The sequence below is a fragment of the Micropterus salmoides genome, unplaced genomic scaffold (genome assembly GCF_014851395.1).
Source record: "Micropterus salmoides isolate LMB-PRFRI ecotype aquatic unplaced genomic scaffold, ASM1485139v1 Ms_hic_scaffold_8, whole genome shotgun sequence".
NCBI lineage: Eukaryota > Metazoa > Chordata > Actinopteri > Centrarchiformes > Centrarchidae > Micropterus > Micropterus salmoides.
The window spans coordinates 15,576,053-15,592,789 of record NW_024044570.1 but is presented as its reverse complement, the minus strand read 5'-3'; the positions used below and the strand labels follow the sequence as shown (position 1 = coordinate 15,592,789).

General features: G+C 39.0%; 2 protein-coding genes across 3 annotated transcripts in view; both read left to right on the top strand.

Annotated features, from left to right (window-relative positions):
* The first annotated feature begins 4,548 nt into the window (after positions 1–4,548).
* Positions 4,549–16,737, top strand: part of LOC119894028 (neuroplastin-like) — a 14,368-nt gene continuing 2,179 nt past the window's right edge. The window contains exons 1-6 of one of the 2 annotated variants that reach the window (XM_038706514.1): positions 4,549–4,858; positions 12,328–12,496; positions 12,619–12,713; positions 13,580–13,713; positions 14,680–14,953; positions 16,584–16,593. In XM_038706514.1, the coding sequence (XP_038562442.1) occupies positions 4,768–4,858; positions 12,328–12,496; positions 12,619–12,713; positions 13,580–13,713; positions 14,680–14,953; positions 16,584–16,593 (773 nt within the window). In that variant the 5' untranslated portion in view covers positions 4,549–4,767. Of the gene's footprint in view, positions 4,859–12,327; positions 12,497–12,618; positions 12,714–13,579; positions 13,714–14,679; positions 14,954–16,571; positions 16,594–16,737 lie in introns of both variants that reach the window. The other variant, XM_038706512.1, reaches the window with a different exon arrangement.
* The window catches only part of LOC119894027 (potassium/sodium hyperpolarization-activated cyclic nucleotide-gated channel 3-like), a 26,357-nt gene continuing 24,528 nt past the window's right edge, over positions 14,909–16,737 (top strand). The window contains exon 1 of the mRNA XM_038706510.1: positions 14,909–14,953. The gene's annotated coding sequence lies outside the window, so the exon portion shown is untranslated. The remainder of the gene's footprint in view (positions 14,954–16,737) is intronic.

The window sequence follows — 16,737 nt, the reverse complement described above, 5'->3', positions numbered from 1 at the left end:
ATTTTGTAGGAAAGTATTATGAACAAGCATTGATTACATTAGATGAGGGAGTGTCTTGCTGAAAATAAAAACACTGCAAAAGTAACTTATTTAGATTCTTTTCAGCACTAATATCAACAACAGATAGCAACAACATGTTAACATAAGTACTCAAATAGAGGCAAACGTAATCAGGTAACCAAAGATTTAATTAAACTTAATTAAATGCTTTGAGTCTTTGGAGACTGCAGTCTTTGGTTATTTAAAGTTCGGCTTCCTGGGTTATGTCACAACTTGGGTGAGACAGGGGTATCCCTTTGATGGGGTAATGAAACACAGAGCAAGGACAGTTGCCACGGTTACATGTGTGTGGGGGGGGCAGTTTTGATAGGCTGTTCAGGGAAATGCTAATCGTTGGTTCGTGTCCCTTTGTCAGTTTAACAGTCAGGCCCAGCGTTATCAGCTTCGTAGATCAAAAAGGTGCCAGTTTTATGATCAACTGGCACCCCCCCCCCCCCCCCTTCCGTTGGGGTCTCCCCAGCAGTCTGTTGAAGTTGATCTTTAACACCCCTGCGCCTCTCTGGGAGAGGAACGGAGGAATTTGGAGTAGCTCCAAATTTATTTAATAAAAATTGCACAAATCCACACCGTTGTTCCACTACAGCATCCTTGCACTGGCGGCCTGTTTCTTTGAGTCTAATTACTTTTAAGGACAGGCATGGGCTAGCACCTACATATATCTCTGAGCTTTTAACCCTCTATGAGTCAGGACAGAGACTTAGATCCTCTGGTAGGGCATGGCAAACTATTCCAAGGTCTAAGGTAAATTTCACTTGTTTTGTCTTTAAGCATAGGCTGAGCAATTACTTAGTTCTTCACAACACAAATTTCACACACACTTTTTTGCATACCTAAATGACAAATGAATGACATAAATATTTTTTCCCCTCGAGTCTGACTGTAAGTATTTCGTAAGTTAGACTTGACATACTTATGAATTTTCTAATTTCCAGAAGAGACTGAAGAGTCAGATGCCTATTTCTCCCTGCTGTACTATGTGACAATACCAATCAATAAATGCAATTTTAAGCTTTATCTGAGATTTTATGAATAATGCTCTCTTTGAACTTTCCCTTCCTTTTTTGCATTTACAGACACAACCAATTCCAACGACATGAACCACTGACCATAAGTAATGACGAGGACAAAGACATGTGGAACCAAGCTGGTCATCAACATTGTTATATAAACTACCAAGTGTTGTGGGAAGCTCAGGTGTTTTCAGAGCTCTTGGCAGATGCAGAACAAATATTTTTTTTTAGAAACATCATATTGTTGCTCACCTGAGCAATGGTGGAGCCAGACAGTTTTCATAGGGGTTGACCAAGCTGAAGTCGGTTCTCTCTTAGGGGTGGTATATTGCGTTTTTATGATGTTTGCATATGCCCAAAATGTTTGTATCTAAAATAATTCCACGATAGTCTAGCCTCTGGATGTGCTGGCAATGAGAGAGAAACACTGACATTTTATTTATTTTCTATTACAGTTTTTTTCTCAATTTCTTAAACACAAACTAAAATTTCAAAACCATAACTCCATTTTTCAAAAAGCACACCATTACCCTTAATTCTACACACAAATCCCTTCATTTCTCACTATGTGGTCATTTAGAAAGCACTGACATTCAATGTAGTTCAGTCAAGTTCGCACAGCTTCCTGTCTTTTGTCTGGGACAGGCCAGAGATGCTCCCCCTTCACCTCCTCCTTCACCTCCTCCCTGGTGAAGGAGGACCATAACATTGCGGGTACCATAAGCATTAAAATTTTATTTCAAAAGCCTGGTTATAGTGATTAAGCAATTGAGAAAAACTGTAAAATCCTGATGGTCCCAGAGAAACAAGACTCAACTCAGCTGCAATAATAGCAACTCACTAGAGGGCACAAATACACCACTCTTTCAGTTAAAGTAGGTTCCTGAAACTTAACAAAATAGGTGCACTGAAACCCTAACCCTAACCCTGGAGTACAAAGTCCTGTCACTTTGATTAATGATGGATCTGACTGTTTACAGTGTTCTGTGTTCTACAAACATATTGGAGCTGTTAATGCTGGAGCACTAACTGCTAATACAAACTGAACATTTCCTGATGCTATTCCTTCATATAAAATGTATTTCAATGACAAAACGCAGGTTGGCTTCTATTGTGAAGCATCATGGGAAATGCAATCAATTTGTCACTGACATCAGTGGCAAGTTTAAAAAAAAGAAGGGTCGGGGAATATGGTGCCACGTGGGGTGGCAAGTCAGGTCGGGCCACCCCCTGGCTCTGCCATTGCACCTGAGACAGTCAACACTGACAAACTGCCTGACCAGTAGCATGTTTCTATGTAGGCAGTAATAGAAGCATATATGTAGACTATATTAGGGGAGACCGGGTGCAATTGTAACAGGGGGCAATTGTAACTCAATTTCTCCAATCAGAAACAAGCTAGAGTGATGACACTTAATCAGCAAATGCTCAATTGGATTCTCTCTCTGCCTGTGGAAAAGGAGCAGGATCATTTCACCTTAGCAGAAGTTTTAAACAAAATACTGATTTTGAGGTATGAAAGAAACTTTTTGGATGTGCAGTATTTTTCTTCTGGTGTCTAAAGTTTAGATGACTGCAAATCTAAACCTGCATACATTTTATCTCTAGGTTATTGATTAACAATTAACACTAAAAAACTATGCTTATATAGTTGTGGCTAGCGGGCATACAAGATTTTGTCATGGCTGCAACTTCGAGCCACATGGCCCAGTGTAAGCAGCTTATCTGTCTGTTTTGAAAATAAACATATTTCACAAAATATAAATGTAAAACCATATTAGAAATGGGTGTATTTAAAGAAATGGATTTGTTCCAGTATAAACAAATCACCAATTAACATAGGCCAACATTCTTTGTATAAAATAGTGTGTTTTATATGTGTTTAACAGAAAGTGTGAATATTATATAGGCCTAAGACTGCAAAAGTAAAGTTACTTTCATTGTGAGATTGTCTGTATGGTGGACTTAAAGTAGTTGATGGTATAAGACCCAGCAAAACCAAAGAGAATGACTAGTTCACTTGTAAAAAGCAATTTTATGAAGTTAGAACAGAGAGGGCAGAGGATGCCTGATATCTAAAATAATTTGAACCATTTAAAAACTCTTATGTAACATTATTAGCTGTAAAGTAATTACTTAGAGGTAGCCTAGGCTTTTACTTGAGATGCAGTGGGTTAATATGACTTATTTTCAGTGTTACAATGGCCCCCGCCAAGGGGGCAAAGTCAGGGTAACACTCTTGACTTCTTGTATTTAATTAAATATTTTAGTCTTGTTCTTATAAGTGAAAATATATCAATTGTATTATTAATTAGTGCACATATATATGTTTCTTGTATCAAAAGATGACTAGTGTATCTCAAGTAGTTTGTGAGTTATTAAGGAAAATGTAAAATATGTTACAATTGCCCCCGGTCTCCCCTACTATATCAAGTACTGTAGGCCTACTTAAGTACAATTTTGAGGTACCTGTACAATTGAGTATTTCTATTTTATGCTACTTTATACTTAAACTCAACTACATTTCAGATGGAAATATTGTAGCCTACGTTTTATTCCACTACATGAATTTGAACTTAAATTATAGATACTATGCCGATTCAGATTATTAATACAAACATAAATAAAAATAAAAATCAATACAAAAGAACAATAAATCACCTAATAAAATATGATGTAGCCTATTATTATGAATTATACCCAGCAGTAGGCTATAACCTGCAGTAACTGAAATCAGTATTACCTTTACCAGCTGCAACAGTGAGGCTTCCACTAATGCATCACTAATTATTATCCAACAATAGGTTACAGCCTACATTATTGTGAAATTGGCCATTCTGCATAAAAGTTAGCATACTTTCACTTTTGATAAGTCTACTTTATGTAGGCTAATGTTAATACTTGGCAACATAGGCCTTTAAGGCCATCAGAGAACAGAAGGATGTATAGTCTGGTATCTAGTATATGCTCTATCTAGCTTGTTAAAGTCAAGATTTAGGCGTAGGCTATTAGATGCATTTAGTTTAGGAACAAGGTTAGGCTATAATGTGTTGCAGGTATGAGGATGCCATCAGGTCCACACTATATGTTAGCTCAAAGAGAAATAGGATTAAAAGTCTACTTAAAGCCCAGGTGCTGTTGAGGTCAGGGCTTAGTCAGCCTGAAAAACTGCTTGACCCATGGCACAATTTAAAGCCTAGTAGCTGTTTGCACAGGATAGTGGATGCCGTTTACAGTTAGATAATTATCAGTGCCTGAGAAATACTCTTCCTAATTCGTTGGCCGATGTTAAAACGGGATATTGTTAAATGTCTGTGAATCCTGGTTAATAAAACAACACAGCGTCCATCTTGTTCATATTTTCTGCGCTACTTTATTACAGCACGTTGTGTGGTGTAGCCTAGGCTACCCGCTTGTCTCTACGCTCCTCCTCCAAGATCTCGCGGGATTTAAGATTAAACGGGTGCTTTAAAAAAGGTGGTTCCCATTACTCGCTGAGCCGGGCTGACAGCAGAGAGCTGGGCAGGTAACCAGCAGTGGTGCTGAAAGCTCCCTCTAGTCTACCTAGCGACACTTAACTCTTTGCGTGACACGGTCAGGAGGTGCGAGCCTCGGCGAATCTACCCCGCATCATCATATCCCGCTCAGGTCACCTTAACGTTCGCCTACCGGCATTTTCCATCTCCCGTCTCCGAAGATGATACCTGGCAAACGAAGAGCTGCAGTCATGTCCTTCTCGGTGGCGATATTTGGAGCCCTGATGCTGCAGTCGGTGTCTTCCCAGAACGGTTGGTAATTAGCTCTTCTAACAGAAAATGCATAATCTCACATCATGGCGATAATGCGGTTTTTAAGGAGTGAGGTCGCCTGCATTTCTGCATCGGGGCATTTTTAATGAAACATTATAAGGCGTCTCTGTTAACAAGAATGGATATCTCTCTAGCAGCCAAGTCAATAATCCCTTAGACAGAAACAGATTTCTGTCGAATGAAGCGCTGTCTTTGGCTAAAATTAAGGGTCAATAAATCATTAATGGGCTACAATCTGAAGTGGTTGGACTGAAGTGGGCCACACGGAGGCCTGTGCGATGTCCCTACAATGTCCTTTGAAGTGAGGAGCTGAATACAAAGTCGAAACATGAGCTGTTCAATCAGCAAGGACAAGTTCTGCTCATCAGGGCCTCAGGGAATTGGAAATTGTGTGGACAGGGAAATGGTGTCCCACTGAGGTTCAAAATCTGTTCTGCCTTCCTTGGAGATAAGCACACATATAGGCTACTAAACATGCTGTCAGGCTTGGGTCTGCTTAGGTATGTCCGGATGTGGCTCACCATTTAGTATCTATCTAGCTCCTACTGAGATGATTCTCATCAGCCCAGCTCCTTGTAACAGAGCATGACATGTATGTAACTAGATGTGGGACGTTTAGAAGTGCAGTTCTGTAAATAGCATCAGTCCATTTTGCTGCATGCTTCTATTTTTAGAGCAGAGATGCTGCATTGGGAACCATGGCTTTAATGTCCTCTTGCAACAGTGAGTCTGTTAACTCTTTGCTTAGATGTGCTGCACTGCAGAATGGCATTGATTTCTCAGCATGGGTCTATTTGTCCAAGTCCCAATGCTCATAAATCTCATCCCCACCATACAATTTCGAGCAGTGTAAACCGGTCTCAGCTAGGTGTATATTGTAAATGGGCAGTGTTATATGAGTGAGAATGTTTTCAGCTTTGTTCTTCCCTGGAGTTGCCGGTGTGTAGGTATGCATTATACATTTTCTTCTATAGCCTACTGAACACCCACTTGTAATGTCTCTTCTTCAATCAGCAAGCACTACAGCGGATAAAGCTCACAATGCTGGTTAAATGTAATGGAATTTTATCTGACAGATTGCTGGAAAGTCTCATGTTGTGTTATTTTCTTCCCTTGTTTTCAAAGAGTCCACAGAGGCTGGATGCTTCATACTGTACTAAATATTATTAGAATATATTATACATATATTCGTGTATAGTTTTCCTAATTCTTTTTCCAGCTGAGTCTATTAATGCATTATATTAACGCGCACAACAGCCAACCACATCACAGGAGCACATTTGTACCTGCTAATGGCTGTTCACATGTGAAGCTATTCCCGGTAAGGTTCCCTAGGGATTTGTGTTTCCTCCAGAGTGGCTTTACCAACGACGCTCTTTTAATAGTATAATTCTCATAAAGAATTCACAAAAGCTGCTAATAATCAAAGGTATCAGTCTTGCGTTTGTGTTATCGTATAAACAGGGAGGACGAGATGTTCATCAGTACGCAGGCCAGAGTGCAGTTGGCCTCAGAGAAAATTCAAAGACATTGAGGAGTTGTTGGATACATTTTCAATTTAAAGACTCACGTTATCCTGTCATAGAGATTGTAAATTGTAAAACAACTAACTACACTAAACAACAAAAAAAAATCAACGCAGTGCTCATCATAGCACATCATACTAGGAACACTTATGCTTGAAAATTTACTTTATTATCAAATTGCTGCCGATAGTTGACCCATTGATTTATTGACTGATCATTTCAGATCTGATTTAGCATTTCTGTCGTATTTAACATCCAAGATGTCTTAACTGGGGAGCGGTAGTAACTTTCATTATAGGTCAGCTCTCTCATCCTCCCTGATACCTTGGAAACAAAATACCAGAGTGGAATTTTTAAATTCTAGATATGAAGTCAGTTGTTTTACATTAAAACTCGATGGCATCAAAGGAATATTTAGATTAAAATAATATTTATTTTACCTTTTTGAAACAATCACTTTTATTGAATACGACTCAAGTAAAATTTCTGTACATTGACTTCAAAACATTTTAATTATCCAAATGTTAAAACCATTTTCAATATCTGATTATACTCTAATAACACAGACCAGCATGAACATATATGAAATAAATAGCGTACCTTCAATTTCAAGTTATCTCCCTTCTGTTCTGATAGAATATTAATTTAGCATCTAATTAGCTGCTCAGTGTGTTGGAACAGTTTTGGTACATTAACTAGGACAGTGGCCAGAATTACTTTTTATATTAATTTGAAGACACAGAGAAAATATCTGCAAGGAAACACACATGACCATTTGAGGCCATCTGTTGTCAGGTTGAGCTGTTAGATTTGTGCTTTGAATACTGAACCAGAAATTTGCATAAATTGAAACTGCAGTCAGTCTCCAGTAATAATGAGAAGTGGCGTAATAAGGGTATTTATATTTTCTCAGTTTACGACCGGGAGGCTGACAGCATGTGGCTGAAAGGCAGATTTTGATTTGTCCTCGCTGAAAGAAAAGTGTTTGAAAAGAGAGAAGTACTACACAACCTTATAAATGATGATGATTCTCCAGATAGAGCTTTCTATCATGCTAAATTCATGCTACTCTAAAAGGCATTATAAAAATAACACCACACCTTTAAAGTTACATTTGAGCTGAAATAATTAGCTGACTAATTGATTAGTAGATTAGCAGAAAATGAATAGCCAACTATTTTGATAATCGATTAATTGTTAGTAATCTAGCTCAAACTCTAACTATTCTCTGGTTTTCAGCTTCTCCAATGTCAATATTTACTGCTTTTATCTGTTTTTATATCATCAGAAACTGGATATTTTTTCAGATATTTTTTCAGTTTTGGATTGACAAAACAAGACATTTGAAGATGTCACCATGGGCTCTTGGAAACTGTGATGAGCATTTTTCATTACTCCACATTTTTTTGACCAGACGATTAATAGATTATATGCAAAAAGGCAAAGTCAAATTGAATTATGTAGCACAATTCAAACACAAAGACATACAAATAAAAGCCATAAACAACCTTAGAATGCAGCAGAAAATAACAGGTTTTTAAGCCTTCTTGTAAAGGCAATAATAAAGTAATCTTTAGTTACTAAAATGAAATATCTTTTAGACTGGGACAAAACAAGCACTTTTTAAAGTGTCTTGCTGGGCTGGGATGAAATGGCGATCAAAATGATCAGTTGATTGCAGCCAAACACATTGAAATGTTAAGAATATGCAGATAATTTTATTATTATTAATCCGGGTGATCTCAAATGATCGTGAAACAAAACTGAAAAAGGGCAATGCAGACTTTATAGTTCTCAGATCACCCACTCTCATAACCACATGCCAAAACTGAACTAGCATCAGCTTGACATGAGTGACGCCATTCACGAATGTACAGTACAGTGGCGTGCAGGGACAGCGCTACTGGCTCAGCACTTTTGATGCATCTAGACTATCCGAGGTGGCAGAATCTGTCTCTCGGCAGTTCTATGTTAAGAGCTGAGGGTGTCTGTTTTTATTTTTCAGTCCCAGTCATGTTATATACTGGTACTTCTGTACACTCAATTTGGTTTGGTCCACCAAGCTAAATCAGCCTAATACAACAGTCCTGCAATAAAGCCTACCTTCATGAAGGTTATAATGTTCATTTTTAGTTCAAACTGTTTTAGATGGGTGCAGATTCAACGGTATGATAATTTCAGAGGCAGCGGTTTGTGGCACTGTTGAATTGTTGGCTTGTTACAGGTGTTTCTATTATTTTGTCCACCAACTCAGAAAGCTGTCAGCATAGCTGTCACAAACCATGTCACAAGATTTTCTCTGCACTGGATCATGGAATGTTTATTTATGTTTATTTGGTGCATATGACAAATAAAATCACTTTGACTTTGGGTATAATGCAATGCAGACTGCAAAATGATTAAACAGTTGAATCAGCACCTCTCTAAAACAATATTATAACCTTCATGAAGGTAGGAGTTTTCGCAGGATCAGTTTTAGCCAAGTGCACCTGATAACCTGGTTACAGTAATGTGCTGGTACAGCAGGGTTATGATGTCTGCTTGACAAAAGAAACACGTGATTGTCGGTCTTGTGGTGATCTGCCTGGTCTGGTTTGCTGTCTCTCCCTCTTCCTACTTTGTTGCCGTGAAATGCTTCTATGGAAACGGAGGGGGTCTATCACCACGCGCCCACATGCTCCCCAGAGACCCAGAGCTGCAGCTTCTATAAATCTCCTCTCAATCTAATGTGCTCTCCACAGTACCTATAGACTATGTTTTATTACTACAGCCCCCTGTCCTCGTACTCCACATCTGTATGCAGCCATGATCAATTGTTTCACATTTATTGCATTCACTTCAGAGAGGGAGACATTTAATCCTGTCAAAAAATTAACAGAACAGTTTGCCTGGTGTTCTGAAGCTGCAATGATGTTTTCATTATACAGACAAGATGTACTGAAAATGACAAGGTCACTTGGAGGACTTTTGGATGTGAGGGATGTGTAAGCCAGACACAAATTTATATGATATCATTAATTGGACAGAACCAAGTGAGAGCAGCCCTGCAAGGACGTCCCAGTTGAATTGAATTAAAGCTTCCTAGGAATAGTCGCAGTAACGGCTTAGGCACATCTGAGAGTCATCTCTCTCTCTCTCTCTCTCTCTCTCTCTCTCTCTCTCTCTCTCTCTCTCTCTCTCTCTCTCTCTCTCTCTCTCTCTCTCTCTCTCTCTCTCTCTCTCTCTCTCTCTCTCTCTCTCAATTATATGTCCAACAGCAGAAAATTAATAGGCAACTATTTTGGTGATTGAATTATCATAATTTCTTTTGTGTGAAGCAAAAAATGCCCCATATACTCTGTTTCTGCCTTTCATTTACCTGCTTTTATATCTTCTATGATAGTAAATTGAATATCTTTGAGTTTTGGACTGTTAGTAAGCCAAAATAAAGCAATGTATGAGTAGGTCAACTTGGGCTCTGGAAAAGTTTTCTCTATTTTCAAACATTTTATAGACCAAACAGTTAAAGAAATTAAGAGAAAATTGGCAACCGATTAATTGATATTGAAGCTGCGGCTGTATATTTTACATTGTCTACATTTCTACTTTATTTTATTTTTTTACTTAAATTAACCTTTGTTTCATTTTATGATAATTTGTCTGTCAGTGTCTTTTTGATTATTTATATTATCTTTTTTTTTTTCTTTCCTTTTCTGGTTCCCATTTAATTTGCCCTGTTTTTTTTTCTTACCTTTCCATCCTTCACCTGCTTTCCTTTTCAATCTCTGGACATGCTGCCCCCTAAATCTCCACCACCAGCTGGCTTTGTGAAATCGCCTCTTTCTGAAACTAAGCTCACGGGCGACACCTTTGAGCTGTACTGTGACGTGGTGGGAAACCCCACCCCAGAAATCCAGTGGTGGTACTCTGAGATCAACCGAGCTGATTCCTTCAGGCAGCTGTGGGACGGCGCCCGTAAGCGGCGAGTGTCCATCAACACGGCCTACGGTGCCAACGGCGTGAGCGTGTTGGGTGTCTCTCGTCTTACGCTGGATGATGCTGGGACGTACGAGTGCAGAGCCAGTAATGACCCGAGACGCAACGACCTGCACCAAAATCCAGCCACCACTTGGATCCGTGCTCAGGCCACTATAACAGTGCTGCAGAGTGAGTTGTCAGTGTAGAGCAAAGATCCCACCCCACCCCTCCGTTAGCAACCAAATCTAACAGTTCCTGTGTGATTCAGCCTCCCTCAAACCTCTCCAGAGGACAGCTAGCTTCCTCCGTAGGTGCCATCCTCCCCTGCAGACCTGGAAAAGGAAGAAAAACACCATCAACTGATTGCATTGTACTCATCCCTCGGTTCAGTCAGTGCATCCTTCAACCTACACCCCTTAGAGCCCAATCTCCTCCCAGTCTCCTTTTCCTCTCTGCCTCATTTTTCTTTCCCTTTAGTTGTCATCTTCTCATTTCCCTGAACTAAATGACATGTATATTCAATTAAATTTTTTCTTTGGTTTACTGTCGTTACCTGTTTTCAAATGTAAAATTTTGAATACTTGACTATACTTAAACACACAAAGTTGTGCAATATAATATGTATGTAGAATCTGAAATGCAGAGAACCTATAAGTGGAAACTGAAATGTTTCTGTAGCACAGAGTATCAAAAAGCACTGAAAAATGCCATCAAATGTCTGGTCATATGTGTAATCTTGTTTACTTACTCTTTGATCAGATAGCACCAGATTTATAATCAAAACATTCAAATGATTTTATGTCTGCAAAGTAGTTTAGATTAAGACAACATTTGTGAGGTTTGACGTTTTGTTAATTGAAATATTGGCTACAAAATAAGTTTATATTCCTCATAGTAAGGTATAGAAAAAAAACTACCCAGTTTGAGAGGTTCACCTGTGTTTACATGTACAAACAAGATGTATATAATCCAGATATATGTTGTTGTTGAGTTTCTGTTTATTTTTTATGGTATTAATAGTAATAAGTATTTAATCTCATTCAAATCTAAGCTAAGAGAATTGTTGAATGGAACTTGACCTAGAGTCACCCTCATTGGCTCCCAACATGAGTCGTCTTTTATAAAAGGTGAATCCGTTGTGGTAGAAGATTAAGGCATATTTTTAGCCCTGCTTGAGTTTATTTTAGCATTACAAATCAGTGTTTGGTAGAATATGACAGAAAGGTTAGACCTGTATTCCTGTAGTGTAACAGAAATATGCTCTACACTTGTGTACTCTACAGAAACTGGCCCCACAGGTACTTTTCCAGAAGTACTGTGAATTTCCGTTTTTAATATTTGTATTAAATGAAATCCTCAATGTTCCTCTACGTAGGAACACATGGTCCATGTGACAATGTAATGATACTATAGGTTTACGTCAGGGCCAACAGTTTTAATAAATTCAGTGTTTTTTCTGAGAAGTCATGATTATTTGTGCAATAGCAGATTGCTCAGGGCTGTAGCAATGCTTTATCATTGCAGTTGAGGCCACAACACAGCACCATAGTTTCTAAAGTTTTTTTAGTAATTTATCTGCAATTGAGCCATTATATTCGTTAAAGCAGCGGGCTGTACCATACAATTTGTAAAAAGCTCAATCTTCCATTCATCTAATGCAGTTGGTCATCTTTTGGGCTGACAATTCAACCAAGAGAGTTTCATGCTCTGCTGAGCCTTGGAAGTGCTCCCACTTCCACCTTCAGCTACTGTAACAGTGCAGAGAATGACTTCTTCTTAAGGAACTCTGGATGTCCAAAATAATTCCTACCACTCTATTCCTGTGCTATATTGTATAAAGTCTGGATGGCGGAGGTGTCTGTCTGAACCCTCTGTGCATTGTTGTTTACATCTTTCAGCACACCCTCCCCCACGAGTCCTAGCAAGCATCACTTCTGTTGTAGCTGATCTATGTTTCTCTTGCAGAGCCATCAATCATCGCCTCTGACCACATCACACTTCCTGTGGAAGGTGACACTTTCACATTGCAGTGCAACCTGACCAATGCCCACAGTGTCCACATGGAGAGCTACTGGATGAAGAATGGGGAGGAGATCCCGGGAACACACACCCAAAATAAGAACACTGAGTACAGGTAGGAGTCTGGGCAAAACCTTATGCAACTGGTGTGTGTGTGTGTGTGTGTGTGTCACAGTGCTAAATACATAGTTTAGCAGCCTGATGTGGGTTCACGTGAGGTGTGTATCTGCTCTGCAGGCGGAACAAACCAAGAGGAGACGATGCCGGAGTGTACATGTGTGTCTACACCTTCGATATGACTCCTTCAGCCAACGCCACTATCGAAGTTAAATGTAGGTGTTGATTTGTGACCTGCAGGCATCTTTGTCAGTTTCAAGGCCACATTGGAGATGTCACCAAAAAATGGCCTTGAGCAATTGCAGCCCTGTCATGTGAGGACCTGTGATTTCAAACGGCTCTGCTGGCTGCTCAGGGGCAGCCGGTGCCCTTGACACCTCCATCTAACCAATGCCTGGCTCAGTGGCAACAGATGGTGTCTTGTTTGTCTGATGGCAAGGGATTATGTCTCAACGGTAAAATCTGGTCAGCCTTTTCTGCGGTCACACGCATCGCTATGGAGGAAAATTGGATTTTGAAAAGGTTTTATGTTATGGGGCATTTCTATTCATCCAGGCAGAATAAAGATGTAGAGCCAGGCAGATTTATAATATACAGAATACACAGAATAATACAGGCAGCTTAATGTTACATTGGATCACATGCTCCTGATGAAAACTTCAGTGGAAATAACCTTTTAATTTGTAGATTATTTGAATAACAACTGTATCTCTGTTTTATTCTATCATTTTATTATTATTTATTCTATAGTTTTACTCTGTCATATTACTACTTGCTTTATCTTCCTAGCTTCGGCAAGTGCTTTGTGCGTCATGCTTGAAGTGAAGGTACTCTGTTATTTGTGACCTAGTGACTATGGCTTTCCTTTGATAGGTGCAATGACAAGAATAATGTTTGTAATCACTTCTTGAAAATTAAAGGATTAAAAGCACAAATACTTATTTTTTTACTGTCATACAACTATTCCTACATTTATAAAATACTGCACCCAGAGTAGACTATTAACACTTTATTTTTTGTGAATTTCCTGAATGTATTATAACAATTGATCTTTGGTGTGTATATATATATTTTTTTTTAGCTGCTCCTGAGATTACAGGCCACAAACGTAGTGAGAATAAGAATGAGGGTCAGAATGCTACGCTCTACTGTAAGTCTGTGGGCTATCCTCACCCTGTCTGGACCTGGCGCAAGCTTGAAAACGGCATTTTTCGGGTACGTGCATATGACTGTACCCTGCCTGGCCACTATATTAGGTATACCTACACAATTTAATGCAATACAATACAACAGATCTGCCACAAATTCTACATTTAGAAAGATTATAATGTTCAGTTTGTTGAGACTGTCAGAGAAGCGTTAATTCAACTGTTGTACTGGACTGCATTATGCTGAGATGTGTTTCTAATATTCATTCCCCAACATGTTTGTGAATGAAGTGGGCAGAACATTAGCAATGCCTCTCAATATAATTTAGTGCAGTTCAACACTATTGCAAACTACAACTTCAATAATAAACATATAGTTCAATTAATGCTTTGCTGACAGTATCAGTCAATACTGAACATGAACTTTGTAAAAGTAGAAATTATGACTAAGCTGATGTATTGGATTCCATTAGATTTTACCTAATAATGTGGGTACTGAGTGTGCATTATATTAATTGATTTCTATAAATGTGAATGATTTGAGAAATTGGTATGCAGTTACATTGAGATGCACAGGGACGTTACATTTAGTTTTTTGGCATACTTGGATTCAGAAGCCTGAACCAGCAAAACTTTATATTTACTGTTCATTTGGTTATTCAAATATCCTAGTTTGTCTTGACAAATGTAAACATAATCGAGTTAAAATAACTTTGGTAAGATGATAAGAAACAACACATAAATACCTTTTTAAAGTTGGGTATTTAAATGGTTACTGTGGCATGTAAACTTCATCCATGTTTAGGTTTCTGGTATCTGCACAAACCTGTATTAAAAGAATTGGAACTGGAAAGCCAGTCAATGACATGCTTTATTGTTATTTCATTACTTGTTCCTTAAGTACAACATTAAACATTGTGTAATGTCTTAAAACCTCATTAACTTAACTAGAGTATAAAAGCAACTATGTCCATGTCAACACAACCTGTCATGTCAAACTGTCAAACATGATTTCTTTCTTCTCCCTTGATAGGACATTGACAACACAACCGAACGCTTCATCATCGTCAGCAGAGACAACTTAACTGAGCTCCATATTGTCCACCTGCACATTGGTTTAGATCCAGGCGAGTACCATTGCAACGCCACCAACATGATTGGCAGCCGTGAAGAGAAGTCTGTGCTGCGGGTTCGCAGCCACTTGGCCCCCTTATGGCCTTTCTTGGGGGTTCTGGCGGAGATCATCGTCCTGATCATCATCATCGTTGTTTATGAGAAGCGTAAGAAGCCAGATGATTTACAAGACGGTGAGTCACAGGCTGTGGTGCTTAGGATTGTGAGGAGAAACTTATTTTATTGTTCAGTTTTGATGTTGATCTCTCCCGTGGATTTTGTGCTGATGCTTTTTGCATTACAAAAACCCTGTCAGTGTGGTGCTGGGCAACGAGATGACGAATTAGGCAAACTTCCTTTTCATTGTCTGTTAAGTAATTCCTTTACCAGATCCACAGACAGTCACCTGACACTGTACTGTGCCTGCATTCAATAATTCAGTCTGGAGAGGTTGACCCAATGAGCAGACACTGTTGCAGGAGGTCGCACCTTGTCAGGACAATTTCATGCATTTAATATTCATTAGAAATATGATACTGCAGTGTTGCGGAGGTAGACAATTTCAATTATTAATGGCTTTCCAGGGACCTTGTGCTGTCCCCAGGCTGCTGCAATCTTAACCACAAGAAACATCATTTAGCTATACAACCTGCATATGCCGTCCTGGAATTGTCTAATACTACTGAGTACTTCATTTTCAAGAGACTAGCTATATCTTAAATTATGCATTAATGGTATTTGGGTGACCTTTTCCTCTCAAACAGAGTTTTGATGTTGTCACATGCTGATCTGATGCAACATGCCACGGATAACTGACTCAGTGACACTGTGCAGGAATATATTGTCATTAGGGTTCATTACATGGACAGACATGAATTGCTGCAGAATTTGGGAGTGTTTAACTCACCTTGAGAATCCTCAGTCTTACAAAATGGATGTAGTCGTGAGTCATGCAGCAAATCCTTGCATGAAATGTTAATTCACATTTTTTTAAATGAGGTTAGGCTTTGGCTGTTGAATATTGTCACAGATTGTTGTAATATGTCCCGTCCTCCCCTTTTCCCCAAATTGCATAACCTAAACCATGTTTGTGGTAAGTGTCAGACTTTGCATGCTTCATGAATTTCAAAAAGCATTCAACCTCATCTTCATCCAGCTCACAGCACAGTACACAGTTCTGTTTAGCCTCCTCATTAGTGCAGTTCAATATTTTCAGTTTTATGAACACAAACTTATTATTACTGCAGCAGTGAAATGGCATGCAAGTCACTGTGAAGAATTGAAAGTATTTTGCGTTTATCAATCATTTCTCCTGTCATTGGATCACACTGCTTTGACTTCAGTAGAGGGTTGCTTTTTAAATGGAGCTGCTTCTCTCTAATCTCTTTGAGTGAACAGCTGCTCTTTGTGAGTGCTGCCTGTCTGTGCATGACAACAGTATTCCTCTTTACATTTGAATTTTGACTGTGTGTAATTGTTCTCACTTGCTCATGCATTTTAATGTGGTGTTTAGCTGGATTCAACTGCATTCTGTGTGTTTTGTGATTGACCTCAGGAGGTGGTTTTCCTGAAGCATGACAGCCTATTTATTATTTTGTTACTTCATCTAGCCTTGGTTTTCATCCCATAACACAGTACACATACATCACGTCACTGTACAACATAACAAATCTCAATAACCTGACAAAGTCAGTCACAGCTAGTGTTTACATAGTGCCAATCCACACTTGTCACTTCATCAACGTGTGTAACTTCCTGGCAATTATTTAGTTTTTGGTCTTCATTTCTCCATATTTTCCCTTGTTGCCTCAGATGCTTACCCAGCTGGACCAGTGTGAGTATATACATTTTTACCTTCAATACCATATCTCTGTTTAGCTTGGTAGTGTGTGTTTTGGTGTAGCTTATTATGAAGTATCCACTCCTGACTGTCTTCAGAGCTCAGTGTACAGTACACCCCAAATCTGGGTCACAAATA